This window comes from Coregonus lavaretus (genome assembly GCF_964263955.1).
Source record: "Coregonus lavaretus genome assembly, chromosome: 1".
Lineage (NCBI taxonomy): Eukaryota > Metazoa > Chordata > Actinopteri > Salmoniformes > Salmonidae > Coregonus > Coregonus lavaretus.
In genome coordinates, this window is record NC_139988.1 from 42060165 (window position 1) to 42076853 (window position 16689).

The following is a 16689-nucleotide window of genomic DNA, read 5'->3' on the forward strand; positions in this document are numbered from 1 at the left end:
GTAAGTAAAAGCAAACTTTCCAGGACATAGACATGTCTTATATGGGCAGAAAGCTAAAATTCTTGTTAATCTAACTGCACTGTCCAATTTACAGTAGCTATTACAGTGCAAAAATACCATGCTATTGTTTGAGGAGAGTGCACAACAACAAAAAAACGTATCATGGCAACTGGTTTGATACATTCACCTCGGAAGGTAAATAATGTACTAACATTCAGTAATCTTGCTCTGATTTGTCATCCTAAGGGTCCCAGAGATAAAATGTAGCATAGTTTTGTTTGATAAAATCCATTTTTATATACAAATGTAGAACTGGGTTCTACAATTTGAATACCTGCTGTCTCTGGTTCCACACCCACCCCGCCCAGCCATCTAGATGTGTGAAAGTGTATAAGCTAATGATTCATCATGTATGACATTCCTGGGAGTGTGTAAACTTACATTTTGTATTACCATATTATTTTTGTATGTTCTCTATTGTTATGTACTTGAAAATGTATCAATTGACCAATTTGGCACATTTTTGGCAGACTTGATACAAAATAGTATAGTATTGCAATGCTTCACTGGATCAATCTGAAACTTTGCGAACACACTGCTGCCATCTAGTGGCCAACATCTAAATTGCGCCTAAACTGCAATATTATATTGTGGCCTTTCTCTTGCATTTCAAAGATTATCTGAAATTTTTTTTTTTAAACGCATGTTTTTGATTTGTATTATCTTTTACCAGATCTAATGTGTTATATTCTCCTACATTAATTTCACATTTCCACAAACTTCTAAGTGTTTCCTTTCAAATGGCATCAATAATATGCATATCCTTGCTTCAGGTCCTGAGCTACAGGCAGTTAGATTTGGGTATGTCATTTTAGGCGAAAATTGAAAAAAAGGGTCCGATCCTTAAAAGGTTTTTAAGCAAACAAGAAAATGCTCATCCAGAGGTGGTGCTCCTAGTGGCCGGTGATTTTAATGCAGGGAAACTAAAATCCATTTTACCTCATTTTTACCAGCATGTCACCAGTGCAACTACAGGAGACAAAACTCTAGATCATCTTTACGCCACACACAGAAACGGATACAAAGCTCACCCTCGCCTTCCATTTGGCAAATCTGACCATAACTCTATCCTCTTGATTTCTGCTTACAAGCAAAAAGTCAAACACGAAGAAGCAGTGATGTGCTCCATACGAAGGTGATCTGATGAAGTGGATGCTAAGCTACAGGACTGTTTCGCTAGCACAGACTGGAAAATGTTCCGAGATTCATCCGATGGCATTGAGGACTTTACCACATCAGTCAGTGGCTTCATTCCCGCTACGACCTCCGACGATGCCATCCAACAGGCAAAGCGGCAATACAGGACTAAGATCGAATCATACTACGCTGGCTCTGACGCTCATCGGATGTGGTAGGGCTCGTAAACTATCACGGATTACAAAGGGAAACCCAGCCGCGAGATGGCCAGTGACACGAGCCTACCAGATGTGCGCCGGAGGGTATGGCTGCTGTTTTATGGACTCTTGTTTGTTATTTTGTACATAATGTTGCTGCTCATGGTCCAAGCACACCAAGACAGTCGTGAAGAGGGCACGACAAAACCTATTCTCCCTAAGGAGACTGAAAAGTTTGGCATGGGTCCTCAGATCCTCAAAAGGTTCTACAGAGGCACTACAGAGGGTAGTGCGTATGGCCCAGTACATCACTGGGGCCAAGCTTCCTGCCATCCAGGACCTCTATACAGTGAGGGAAAAAAGTATTTGATCCGCTGCTAATTTTGTACGTTTGCCCACTGACAAAGACATGATCAGTCTATAATTTTAATGGTAGGTTTATCTGAACAGTGAGAGACAGAATAACAACAAAAAAATCCAGAAAAACGCATGTCAAAAATGTTATAAATTGATTTGCATTTTAATGAGGGAAATAAGTATTTGACCCTTCTGCAAAACATGACTTAGTACTTGGTGGCAAAACCCTTGTTGTCAATCACAGAGGTCAGACATTTCTTGCAGTTGGCCACCAGGTTTGCACACATCTCAGGAGGGATTTTGTTCCACTCCTCTTTGCAGATCTTCTCCAAGTCATTAAGGTTTCGAGGCTGATGTTTGGCAACTCGAACCTTCAGCTCCCTCCACAGATTTTCTATGGGATTAAGGTCTGGAGACTGGCTAGGCCACTCCAGGACCTTAATGTCCTTCTTCTTGAGCCACTCCTTTGTTGCCTTGGCCGTGTGTTTTGGGTCATTGTCATACTGGAATACCCATCCACGACCCATTTTCAATGCCCTGGCTGAGGGAAGGAGGTTCTCACCCAAAATTTGACGGTACATGGCCCCGTCCATCATCCCTTTGATGCGGTGAAGTTGTCCTGTCCCCTTAGCAGAAAAACACCCCCAAAGCATAATGTTTCCACCTCCATGTTTGACGGTGGGGATGGTGTTCTTGGGGTCTTAGGCAGCATTCCTCCTCTTCCAAACACAGCGAGTTGAGTTAATGCCAAAGAGCTCCATTTTGGTCTCATCTGACCACAACACTTTCACCCAGTTCTCCTCTGAATCATTCAGATGTTCATTGGCAATCTTCAGACGGGCCTGTATATGTGCTTCTTGAGCAGGGGGACCTTGCGGGCGCTGCAGGATTTCAGTCCTTCACGGCGTAGTGTGTTCCCAATTGTTTTCTTGGTTATAGCTGCCTTGAGATCATTGACAAGATCCTCCCATGTAGTTCTGGGCTGATTCCTCACCGTTCTCAACTCCACGAGGTGAGATCTTGCATGGAGCCCCAGGCCGAGGGAGATTGACAGTTCTTTTGTGTTTCTTCCATTTGCGAATAATCGCACCAACTGTTGTCACCTTCTCACCAAGCTGCTTGGCGATGGTCTTGTAGCCCATTCCAGCCTTGTGTAGGTCTACAATCTTGTCCCTGACATCCAAGGAGAGCTCTTTGGTCTTGGCCATGGTGGAGAGTTTGGAATCTGATTGATTGCTTCTGTGGACAGGTGTCTTTTATACAGGTAACAAGCTGAGTTTAGGAGCACTCCCTTTAAGAGTGTGCTCCTAATCTCATCTCATTACATGTATAAAAGACACCTGGGAGCCAGAAATCTTTCTGATTGAGAGGGGGTCAAATTCTTATTTCCCTCATTAAAATGCAAATCAATTTATAACATTTTAGACATGCGTCTTTCTTGATTTTTTTGTTGTTATTCTGTCTCCCACTGTTCAAATAAACCTACCATTAAAATTATACATTGATCATTTCTTTGTCAGTGGGCAAACGTACAAAATCAGCAGGGGATCAAATACTTTTTTCCCTCACTGTACCAGGCGGTGTCAGAGGAAGGCCCTAGAAATTGTCAAAGACTCCAGCCACCCTAGTCATAGACTGTTCTCTCTGCTACTGCGTGACAAGCGGTACTGGAGCGCCAAGTCTAGGTCCAAGAGGCTTCTAAACAGCTTCTACACCCAAGCCATAAGACTCCTGAACATCTATTCAAATGACTACACAGACTATTTGCATTGTCCCACCCCCTCCCTCTTTTATGCTGCTGCTACTCTCTGTTTATCATCTATGCATAGTCACTTTAATAACTCTACCTACATGTACATATTACCTCAATTACCTCGACTAACCGGTGCCCCCGCACATTGACTCAGTACCGGTACTCCCTGTATATAGCCTTGCTATTGTTATTTTACTTCTGCTCTTTATGTCAAGGGGTGCTGAAGGTGGGTGTGGTGCATGAATCAAGCGCAGGACGCAGAAGCTCAGTCCAAAAGACTTTAGTGCAATATTCACGTAGAAAATAAGCACAATAAGCCCGAAGGCGAAATAATGGCGCACACAGGCGTCAAACAAACGGCGCACTAACATGTGCGAAAAACCTCTCCAAAACCACTGGAGGGAAGTACGTAGCTCCAACACGAAACAGAAGAGCAATCACACACAAAGACAAACACACACAATGAGAACTAAATAGGACACTAACGAGGACTAACAAGACACAGGTGTACAACATCAAGACAAAACCAAACGAACATGAAACATAGATCGGTGGCAGCTAGTACTCCGGGGACGACGACCGCCGAAGCCTGCCCGAACCAGGAGGAGGAGCAGCCTCGGCCGAAACCGTGACAGTACCCCCCCCCCTTGACGCGCGTCCCCAGCCGTGCGCCGACTCCGGCCTCGGGGACGACCAGGAGGACGCGGAGCAGGGCGCGCGGGATGGTCCCGGTGGAACTCCGACAGGAGAGATGGGTCTAGGATGTCCCTCCGCGGCACCCAGCACCGCTCCTCCGGGCCGTACCCCTCCCACTCCACGAGATACTGGAGACCCCCCATCCGGCGTCTTGAGTCCAAGATGGACCGAACGGTGTACGCCGGAGCCCCCTCGATGTCAAGTGGGGGCGGAGGAGTCTCCCCTATCTCATTGTCCTGGAGTGGACCAGCTACCACCGGCCTGAGAAGAGACACATGGAACGAGGGGTTAATATTCTTATACTCAACAGGTAGATGTAACCTATAACACACCTCGTTCAATCTTCTCAGGACTTTAAAGGGCCCCACAAACCGCCGACCCAGCTTCCGGCAGGGCAGGCGGAGGGGTAGGTTTCTGGTAGAGAGCCAGACTCGATCTCCGGGTGCGTACACCGGCCCCTCACTGCGGTGGAGATCGGCGCTCGCCTTGTGACGAAGGACGGCCCGCTGCAGGTGGACGTGGGCAGCGTTCCACGTCTCTTCCGAGCGCCTCATCCAATCATCCACCGCAGGGGCCTCGATCTGGCTCTGCTGCCAAGGTGCCAGAACCGGCTGGTAACCTAACACACATTGGAAGGGGGTTAGGTTGGTAGAGGAGTGGCGGAGAGAGTTCTGGGCCATCTCGGCCCAGGGAATGTACCGTGCCCACTCCTCCGGCCGGCCCTGGCAATACGACCTCAGAAACCTACCCACATCCTGGTTGACACGTTCTACCTGCCCGTTACTCTCCGGGTGGTACCCTGAGGTAAGGCTAACCGAGACCCCCAAACGCTCCATGAACGCTCTCCAAACACGGGAGGTAAACTGGGGGCCTCGATCAGACACTATATCCTCGGGTACCCCGTAATGCCGGAAGACGTGGGTAAATAGGCCCTCAGCGGTCTGTAGGGCAGTAGGAAGACCCGACATAGGGAGAAGACGACAGGCCTTAGAGAACCGGTCAACAACGACCAGGATGGTGGTATTCCCCTGAGAGAGGGGAAGGTCTGTCACAAAATCCACCGAGAGGTGGGACCATGGTCGTTGTGGAACGGGCAGGGGTTGTAACTTACCCCTGGGCAGATGTCGGGGCGCCTTACACTGGGCGCACACCGAGCAGGAGGAGACATAAACCCTCACATCCCTAGCCAAAGTGGGCCACCAGTATTTAGTGCTAAGGCAATGCACTGTCCGGCCAATACCCGGATGTCCAGAGGAGGGTGACGTGTGAGCCCAGTAAATGAGTCGATCCCGAATCTCGAGCGGAACGTACTTCCGACCCTCAGGACACTGTGGAGGGCTGGGGTCGGTACGCAACGCTCGCTCGATTTCGGCATCGACCTCCCACACCACCGGTGCCACAAGGCAAGACTCCGGTAGTATGGGAGTAGGCTCAACGGACCTCTCCTCCGTGTCATACCGCCGGGACAGCGCATCTGCCTTACCATTCTGGGACCCAGGGATGTACGTGATTTTAAATACGAACCTGGTGAGAAACATACTCCATCGAGCCTGGCGAGGGTTCAGTCTCCTCGCTGCCCGGATGTACTCCAGGTTCCGATGGTCAGTCAAAATGAGGAAAGGGTGTTGAGCCCCCTCAAGCCAATGCCTCCACACCTTAAGGGCTTGAACTACAGCTAACAGCTCCCTGTCCCCAACGTCATAGTTACGCTCCGCCGGGCTGAGCTTTTTTGAGTAAAAAGCACAGGGGCGGAGTTTAGGTGGCGTGCCGGACCGTTGAGAGAGAACGGCCCCTATACCAGCCTCAGACGCGTCTACCTCAACCTGAAAGGGTAATGCGGGATCCGGATGCGCCAGCACCGGAGCCGACGTAAACAGGTCCTTCAGTCTCCTAAAGGCCCTGTCCGCATCAGCTGACCACTGCAGGCGCACCGGACCCCCTTTCAGAAGGGACGTGATGGGAGCTGCCACCTGTCCAAAACCCCGGATAAACCTCCGGTAGTAATTCGCAAAGCCCAAGAACTGCTGCACCTCTTTTACAGTGGTTGGAGTTTGCCAATTACGCACAGCGGACACACGATCCACCTCCATTCTCACCCCTGACGCGGACAACCGATAACCCAAAAAGGAGACCGACTCCTGGAAAAACAGACATTTCTCTGCCTTGACATATAGGTCGTGCTCCAACAGCCTCCTCAATACACGACGCACCAGGGTTATATGCTCGGCTCGGGTAGACGAGTACACCAGAATGTCATCAATGTACACGACCACCCCTTGTCCCTGCATATCCCGGAAAATGTCATCTACGAAGGATTGGAAGACTGATGGAGCATTCATCAACCCATATGGCATGACGAGATATTCGAAATGACCTGATGTGGTACTAAACGCTGTCTTCCATTCGTCGCCCTCCATAATGCGCACCAAGTTATACGCGCTCCTGAGATCCAATTTTGTGAAAAACCGCGCTCCATGCAATGACTCGGTCATGGTCGCAATCAGAGGGAGTGGATAACTGTATTTCACAGTAATCTGATTGAGACCACGGTAATCAATGCACGGGCGCAACCCTCCATCTTTCTTCTTCACAAAAAATAAACTCGAGGAGGCGGGAGAAGTGGAGGGCCGAATGTATCCCTGTCTCAAAGATTCGGCTATGTAAGTCTCCATAGCTTTTCTCTCCTCTTGAGACAAAGGATACACATGGCTCCGTGGGAGCGCTGCTCCTGCCTGGAGATCAATCGCACAATCCCCCTGTCACGAGAGCTAAATCCCCATATTCAGGCGGAATGTGCAGTGCGGGCACTTGGTTTGGACTCTCCACCGAAGTCGCCCCCACGGAAACACCCAGACATCGCCCCTCGCACTGAGCAGACCACCCATCGAGAGCCCTCTGTTGCCACGAAATAGCAGGGTTATGGGTGCTTAACCAGGGAATTCCCAGCACCACTGGGTACGCAGGAGAGTCGATCAGATACAGCTGTATAGTCTCTTCATGACCCCCCTGCGCACACATCCTAAGTGGTGCTGTGATCTCCCTAATCAACCCCGACCCCAACGGGCGGCTATCTAAGGCATGAACAGGAAAAGGTTTGTCAACAGGTAGGAGAGGGTTCCCTAAATCTAAACAAAACTTCCGATCAACAAAATTCCCAGCTGCGCCTGAATCTACTAGCGCCTTATGCTGGGAATGAGGTGCAACCTGTGGAAAACACACAGGTATACAAAAGTGCGCAACAGAAAGCTCTGAGTAAGTGGGACGTCTACTCACCTGGGATGCCCCCCCAGTGCGTGGCCTGTTGTCTTCTCCCCCGGAGAACCCTCCCCAGCACCTGGCCGCAGTGTGCCCTCCACGACCGCACTTGGTGCAGGAGACAGGCCCCCTCGGGCTCCTCCTCCTCCTTTCTCTAGCGCCGGCACCCCCGAGCTCCACAGGGCTCGGCTCGGAGGTGCCGGAGGGGGGAATGGACGGACCCCCCTCGGGACGTCCACGGGTGGCCAGCAGGGTGTCCAGATGGATGGACATATCGACCAACTGGTCGAAGGTGAGATGGGTATCCCTGCAGGCCAACTCACGTTGAACGTCCTCCCGTAGGCTACATCGAAAATGGTCGATGAGGGCCCGTTCATTCCACCCTGCGTCCGCCGCTAGAGTCCGGAACTCTAGAGCAAACGCTTGTGCGCTCCTCCTCCCCTGTCTCAGGTGGACTAGACGCTCCCCCGCCGCTTTGCCCTCAGGTGGATGGTCGAACACGGCCTTGAAGCGGCGGGAGTACTCGGCGTAGGAGATGGTGTTGGCGTCCATCTTCCTCCACTCGGCGTTAGCCCACTCCAACGCCTTGCCCGTGAGACAGGAGATGAGGGCGGAAACGCTCTCGTGTCCCGAGGGCACCGGGTGTACAGTGGCCGGGTAGAGCTCCACCTGCAGGAGGAACCCCTGACACCCGGCAGCTGTTCCGTCATACGCCCTCGGGAGCGAGAGCCGAATCCCCCTGGGTTCCGGACCTGGGACTGGTGGACCGGCCGATGGGGTTGGCAGGGTAGGTGGAGGTGTGGGTACCCCGCTGGCCTCCCATCGGTGCAGGGTGTTGATGACGTCCTGTAGAGCGGTCCCCAGTTGTCGTATCTGGTCATCTTGGCCGCGAACATGCTCCTCGAGCGACTCAGGCGTAACTGCCGATCCTGCTGATTCCATTTTGGTATGTGATTCTGTCAAGGGGTGCTGAAGGTGGGTGTGGTGCATGAATCAAGCGCAGGACGCAGAAGCTCAGTCCAAAAGACTTTAGTGCAATATTCACGTAGAAAATAAGCACAATAAGCCCGAAGGCGAAATAACGGCGCACACAGGCGTCAAACAAACGGCGCACTAACATGTGCGAAAAACCTCTCCAAAACCACTGGAGGGAAGTACGTAGCTCCAACACGAAACAGAAGAGCAATCACACACAAAGACAAACACACACAACGAGAACTAAATAGGACACTAACGAGGACTAACAAGACACAGGTGTACAACATCAAGACAAAACCAAACGAACATGAAACATAGATCGGTGGCAGCTAGTACTCCGGGGACGACGACCGCCGAAGCCTGCCCGAACCAGGAGGAGGAGCAGCCTCAGCCGAAACCGTGACACTTTAAGTATTTGTTACTTTTATATATATATTTTTTTTATTTAATGTTTTTTGGGGGGTATTTTTTTGGGGGGGAATTCTTTCTTAAAATTGCATTGTTGGTTAAGGGCTCGTAAGTAAGCATTTCACTGTTGTATTCGGCGCATGTGACAAATAACATTTCATTTCATTTGATTTAAATTGCATTCTATGCTCGCTTCGAGGCAAGCAACACTGAACCATGCATGAGAGCACCAGCTGTTCTGGACGACTGTGTGATCACGCTATACATAGCCGATGTGATTAAGACGGGTAAACAGGTTAACATTCACAAGGCCACAGGGCCAGGTGTATTACCAGGATGCGTACTCAGAGCATGTGCTGACCAGCTGGCAAGTGTCTTCACAGTCCCTGTGCCCAAGAACGCCAAGGTAACCTGTCTAAATGACTATCGCCCCATACCACTCACACATGTAGCCATGAAATGCTTTGAAAGGCTGGTCGTGGCTCACATCAACACCACCTTCCTGACAGCCTGGACCCACTCCAATTCGCATACCACCCCAACAGATCCACATATGACGCAATCTCTATTGCACTCCAAACTGCCCTCTCCCACCTGGACAAGAGGAACACCTATGTGAGAATTCTGTTCATTGACTACAGCTCAGCTTTCAGCACCATAGTGCCCTCCAATCTCATCACTAAGCTAAGGACCCTGGGACTGAACACCTCCCTCTACAACTGGATCCTGGACTTCCTGACGGGCCATCCCCAGGTGGTGAGGGTAGGCAACAACACATCAGCCACGCAGACCCTCAACACGGGGGCCCCTCAGGGGTGCGTGCTTAGTTCCCTCCTGTACTCCCTGTTCACCCACGACTGCGCGGCCTCACACAGTTCCAACTCAATCATCAAGTTCGCTGACGACACTACAGTAGTAGGGTTGATTACCAACAACAGTAAGACGGCCTACAGGGAGAAGGTAAGCATTCTGACAACCTGGTGCCAGGTAAACAACCTCTCCCTCAACATCAGCAAAACAAAGAAGCTGATTTTGGACTTCAGGAGGAACCAGGCATAACTGTCAAAACCTGAAATGCTCAAACCAAACGGACACCGTGGTGAAGAAGGCATGCCAGCGACTCTTTAACGTTAGGATGCTGAAGAAATCCGTCCTGTCCCCGAGGGCCCTCACAGTGTTCTACAGGAGCATCATCAAGATCATACGTTTGGGCTGCATCACAGCCTGGTACGGCAACTCCACCATCGCAGACCGCAAGGCGCTAAAGAGGGTGGTACGCTCAGCCGAAAACATGATTGGGTGCACACCGCTTGCCCTCAAGGACACTTACAGCACCAGGTGTTGCAGGAAGGCCAAGAAGATCATCAGGGACCCCAGCCCCTGAGCCATGGCAAAGGAAAAGGAAAACCAGCCACGTTGCCGACACTGACGTCTTGCTTCCAGACAAGCTAAACACCTTCTTCGCCCGCTTTGAGGATAACACAGTGCCACCGACGCGGCCCACTACCAAGGACTGTGGGCTCTCCTTCTCCATGACCGACGTGAGTAAGACATTTAAGCGTGTTAACCCTTGCAAGGCTGCCGGCCCAGACGGCATCCCTAGCCGCATCCTCAGAGCATGCGCAGACCAGTTGGCTGGTGTGTTTACGGACATATTTAATCTCTCCCTATTCCAGTCTGCTGTCCCCACATACTTCAAGATGGCCACCATTGTTCCTGTACCCAAGAACGCAAAGGTAACTGAACTAAATGACTATCGTCCTGTAGCACTCACCTCTGTCATCATGAAGTGCTTTGAGAGACTTGTCAAGGATCATATCACCTCTACCTTACCTGATACCCTAGACCCACTTCAATTTGCTTACTGCCCCAATACATCCACAGACGATGCAATCGACATCACACTGCACAGTGCCATATCCCATCTGGACAAGAGGAATACCTATGTAAGAATGCTGTTCATTGACTATAGCTTAGCATTCAACACCATAGTACCCTCCAAGCTCATCATTAAGCTTGAGGCCCTGGGTCTGAACCCCGCCCTGTGCAACTAGGTCCTGGACTTCCTGACAGGCCGCCCCCAGGTGGTGAAGGTAGAAAACAACACCTCCACTTCGCTGATCCTCAACACTGGGGCCCCACAAGGGTGCATGCTCAGCCCACTCCTGTACTCCCTGTTCACCCATGACTGCGTGGCCAAGCACGCCTCCAACTCAATCATCAAGTTTGCAGACGACACAACAGTAGTATACTTGATTACCAACAATGACGAGATAGCCTAGATCTCTAGTGGCACAGCTAGCACTGCGATGCAGTGCCTTAGACGACTGCGCCACTCGGGAGGTCACATCACTGACAAACTGAAATAGTGTGGTGAAGAAGGCGCAACAGAGCCTCTTCAACCTCAGGAGGCTGAAGAAATTTGGCTTGGCACCTAAAACCCTCACAAACTTTTACAGATGCACAATTGAGAGCATCCTGTAGGGCTGCATCACTGCCTGGTACGGCAACTGCACCACCCTAAACCGCAGGGCACTCCAGAGGATGGTGCGGTCTGCCCAACGCATTACCGGGGGCAAACTACTCGCCCTCCAGGACACATACAGCACCCGATGTCACAGGAAGGCCAAAAAGATAATCAAGGACCTCAACCACCTGAGCCACTGCCTGTTCATCCCGCTATCATCCAGAAGGCGAGGTCAGTACAGGTGCATCAAAGCTGGGACCGAGAGACTGAAAAACAGCTTCTATCTCAAGGTCATCAGACTGTTAAATAGCCATCACTAGCACATTAGAGGCTGCTGCTTATAGACATTGACTAGAAATCACTGGCCACTTTAAGAAATGGAACACTAGTCACTTTAAGAATGTTTTTGTATCTTGCATTACTCATCTCATATGTATATACTGTATTATATACTATTCTACTGTATCTTAGTCCATGCCGCTCTGTAATTGCTCGTCCATATACAGTGGGGAGAACAAGTATTTGATACACTGCCAACTTTGCAGGTTTTCCTACTTACAAAGCATGTAGAGGTCTGTAATTTTTATCATAGGTACACTTCAACTGTGAGAGACGGAATCTAAAACAAAAATCCAGAAAATCACATTGTCTAATATCCATTGCTCGTGTTTCTTGGCCCAAGCAAGTCTCTTCTTATTATTGCTGTCCTTTATTAGTGGTTTCTTTGCAGCAATTTGACCATGAAGGCCTTATTCACACAGTCTCCCCTGAACAGTTGATGTTGAGATGTGTCTGTAACTTGAACTCTGTGAAGCATTTATTTGGGCTGCAATTTCTGATGAACTTCTCCTCTGCAGCAGAGGTAACTCTGGGTCTTCCATTCCTGTGGCGGTCCTCATGAGAGCCAGTTTCATCATAGCGCTTGATGGTTTTTGTGAATGCACTTGAAGAAACTTTCAAAGTTCTTGAATTGTTCCATATTGACTGACCTTCATGTCTTACAGTAATGATGGACTGTCGTTTCTCTTTGCGTATTTTAGCTGTTCTTGCCATAATATGGACTTGGTCTTTTACCAAATAGGGCTATCTTCTGTATAACCCCCCTACCTTGTCACAACAAAACTGATTGGCTCAAACACATTAAGAAGGAAATATATTCCACAAATTAACTTTTAAGAAGGCACACCTGTTAATTGAAATGCATTCCAGGTGACTACCTCATGAAACTGGTTGAGAGAATGCCAAGAGTGTGCAAAGCTGTCATCAAGGCAAAGGGTGGCTACTTTGAAGAGTCTCAAATATAAAATATATTTTGTTTTGTTTAACACTTTTTTTGGTTACTACATGATTCCATATGTGTTATTTCATAGCTTTTATGTCTTCACTATTATTCTACAATGTAAAAAATTGTAAAAATAAAGAAAACCCTTGAATGAGTAGGTGTGTCCAAACTTTTGACTGATAGTGTAGATATTTTTAATTCCATTCCTTACTTAGATTTGTGTGTATTGGATATATGTTGTGTAATTGTTAGGTATTACTTGTTTGATATTACTACACTGTTGGAGCTAGAAGCACAAGCATTTCACTACACCCGCAATAAAATCTTCCAAACACGTGTATGTGACCAATATTTTGTTTTCATTTGATTTGATGGCTTGTTCTCCCCATTTCTATCACTCAGATGCGGGCAGTATAGGAGAATCATTGCAAAAACTGTAAGACTGGCCAAATGCTTCTACCCCCAGACCACCACTAGTCAGCAACCTGGTCCAAAATAGTGCTCCCTGTCAGAAATGCTATTGTGTACAGAAGACTTCACTTCCACCTCAAAACTAGGGCTTCATCTTTACTTATGTTTGAATAATTTACAGTTGTAGCTTTTGCCCCTAAATGTTTTTTCATGTCTCTGTTTCTCACATGTTCCTAGGTAGCAGGGATAAAAGGGCTGTTCTTGTCAAATAAAGTTGTTGAGGACCAAGTGAAAACGTTTATCACTTACAATAAGGGGCGAGACTGGAATCTTCTACAGGCTCCTACCACTGATCTGAAGGGAATCAGACTCTACTGTGTACAGGTGAGTCTGCTTTTGAAAGTGAGCAACATCTGAAAACCTATAAGAGTTTTTTTTCTATAAACCACCTTATGTTTTTTTCTTTTGTTGATTTTCAGCCCTACTGTTCATTACACCTGCATCTTCATGTGTCTGACAACCCGTACACATCTGGAAACATAGTCAGCAAAGAATCAGCTCCAGGAATTATAGTAGCATCAGGTAGGCACTATTTGAAATGTTTAGCTGTGTCTTTTGTTTATTTTTACCCTCATTAGCAATTACCACAGGGACCTCCGCTCTCCCTGAGGTTCCCAATTTGCAGTTGTTTCTCAACTCTTACACTGCTCTTTTTCCACCCTTCAAGACCCCTGTTATCTTTTAGCTCTGTTCTCCGAGTAAATGCTGGGATTCTGCCTTAAAACCTTTTAGTCAGCTCAGTTTGATCTGTGAAATTGATCACAGCATGCCTGCATATCTGTAGACTGGCAGATGGTTGGCAAAAATAGATACAGAAGAAAAGGTTTGAATGACTGAATGTCTGAATGTCTGTTTTTGGCTGAGTAAATACTCATTTTTAGGAGATCTGTAGCCTGTGGCAGTATGTATGCATCTGTATTTTTATTTCATTGTGTATTAAAGATATTGTAATGTGGGTTAAGAAGACATACAATGAAAGTGTTTACACTGTAACTATACTATGCTTTTTACATTTAGGTACCATTGGGCCTGAGCTTACCACCTATAATGTCAGCATTTTCATCACCTCAGATGCTGGCAACACTTGGAGAGAGGTACTGTGACTGAAAGAGAGAGGTGCAACTGAAATGTGACACAAAATCAAGACAACACATTTATATTTTCTTATATCAGCTTATAACTCAAGAATTTGGAGGAGGGAGGAAACTCTGGATGAATAATGCATGATATTGTTTGACATTACCCTTGATCACATGCCATATATACTGGTTTTATGAAGTTATTATTATTTTCCCATAGAACTTCTTAGGAGCTGATACTACTTTATTATTTGATGAGCCGTTTTCTCACTTTTTAATAAAATATAATAAACTCAGCAAAAAAAGAAACGTCCCTTTTTCAGGACCCTGTCTTTCAAAGATCATTCGTAAAAATCCAAATAACTTCACAGATCTTCATTGTAAAGGGTTTAAACACTGTTTTCCATGCTTGTTCAATGAACAATAAATAATTAATGAACATGCACCTGTGGAACGGTCGTTAAGACACTAACAGTTTACAGACGGTAGGCAATTAAGGTCACAGTTATGAAAACTTAGGACACTAAAGAGGCCTTTCTACTGACTCTGAAAAACACCAAAAGAAAGATGCCCAGGGTCCCTGCTCATCTGAGTGAACGTGCCTTAGGCATGCTGCAAGGAGGCATGAGGACTGCATATGTGGTCAGGGCAATAAATTGCAATGTCCGTACTGTGAGACGCCTAAGACAACGCTACAGGGAGACAGGATGGACAGCTGATCGTCCTCGCAGTGGCAGACCACGTGTAACAACACCTGCACAGGATCGGTACATCCGAACATCACACCTGCGGGAGAGGTACAGGATGGCAACAACAACTGCCTGAGTTACACCAGGAACGCACAATCCCTCCATCAGTGCTCAGACTGTCCGCAATAGGCTGAGAGAGGCTGGACTGAGGGCTTGTAGGCCTGTTGTAAGGCAGGTCCTCACCAGACATCATCGGCAACAATGTCGCCTATGGGCTCAAACCCACCGTCACTGGACCAGACAGGACTGGCAAAAAGTTCTCTTCACTGACGAGTCACGGTTTTGTCTCACCAGGGGTGATGGTTGGATTCGCGTTTATCGTCTAAGGAATGAGCGTTACACTGAGGCCTGTACTCTGGAGCAGGATCGATTTGGAGGTGGAGGGTCCGTCATGGTCTGGGGCAGTGTGTCACAGCATCATCGGACTGAACTTGTTGTCATTGCAGGAAATCTCAACGCTGTGCGTTACAGGAAGACATCCTCCTCCCTCATGTAGTACCCTTCCTGCAGGCTCATCCTGATAAGACCCTCCAGCATGACAATGCCACCAGCCATACTGCTCGTTCAGTGCGTGATTTCCTGCAAGACAGGAATGTCAGTGTTCTGCCATGGCCAGCGAAGAGCCCGGATCTCAATCCCATTGAGCACATCTGGGACCTGTTGGATCGGAGGGCTAGGGCTAGGGCCATTCCCCCCAGAAATGTCCGGGAACTTGCAGGTGCCTTGGTGGAAGAGTGGGGTAACATCTCACAGCAAGAACTGGCAAATCTGGTGCAGTCCATGAGGAGGAGATGCACTGCAGTACTTAATGCAGCTGGTGGTCACACCAGATACTGACTGTTACTTTTGATTTTGACCCCCCACCCCCCCCCCCCCCCCTTTGTTCAGGGACACAATATTCAATTTCTGTTAGTCACGTCTGTGGAACTTGTTCAGTTTATGTCTCAGTTGTTGAATCTTGTTATGTTCATACAGATATTTACACATGTTAAGTTTGCTGAAAATAAACGCAGTTGACAATGAGAGGACGTTTCTTTTTTTGCTGAGTTTATGTGGCTGTGTTACATGATACAGAAGAATAGTAATAGCCTATAGTTATAAAAGTCTATCACTCATCAAAAGTATACGTGAACGTAATGCACATCTCTGATCTCTGAAAATGTGATGAAATGCTGTCCTGTTTGTAGGTATTTGAGGAGGAGTATAGTGTCCTCTTTCTTAACCAGGGTGGTGCCCTAGTGGCCATTCGACACACACCTCTCCCCATCAGACATATCTGGTATTGTTTCCTTTAACATTCAACTTCCGTGCATACTGTTACAGTATCAACATTGATTTACATTTGTCTATTTAAATGTTTCATGGACTGTATTATGTAAGCACTGAAAGTCCATCTAATGTTAGTGTTACAGTACAATCTATTCTATGCATGGTGAGGGGTCTACATGAGCCACGCATGAGAGCCAACATGTTGTTTCTCCATCCAGGCTCAGTTTTGATGAGGGAAAACGCTGGAACAAATACAGCTTCACCCCCTCTCCTCTCTATGTAGACGGAGTCTTAGGAGAGCCAGGGGAAGACACCCTCATCATGACGTAAGAATCAAATACTCTATGGGTAATAGTATGTATTATGCAATGCGTTGAAAGCTTACTGGACGTTTTGAAAAAAAATAGTTCGTTTCGAACACAGATAAAAAAATGTATTCGCTGTCAGAAGTTAGACACTTTTTTTTATTTTCTCTTTTTACTCTTCTGAGTCATTGCACAAATCCCTTGTGGGCAAGTGTCGCAGCCTTTC

The 16689-nt window shown here is 47.8% G+C and overlaps 1 protein-coding gene across 1 annotated transcript in view; it reads left to right on the forward strand.

Moving 5' to 3' along the window:
- LOC311129332 (VPS10 domain-containing receptor SorCS1-like) overlaps nucleotides 1-16689 on the forward strand; it is a gene marked incomplete at both ends in the record, with an annotated part of 107529 nt that overhangs the window by 58822 nt on the left and 32018 nt on the right. Inside the window, 5 exons of the mRNA XM_084161605.1 lie at nucleotides 13239-13385; nucleotides 13481-13583; nucleotides 14079-14155; nucleotides 16077-16168; nucleotides 16377-16484. Coding sequence (XP_084017731.1) covers nucleotides 13239-13385; nucleotides 13481-13583; nucleotides 14079-14155; nucleotides 16077-16168; nucleotides 16377-16484 — 527 coding nt within the window. The remainder of the gene's footprint in view (nucleotides 1-13238; nucleotides 13386-13480; nucleotides 13584-14078; nucleotides 14156-16076; nucleotides 16169-16376; nucleotides 16485-16689) is intronic.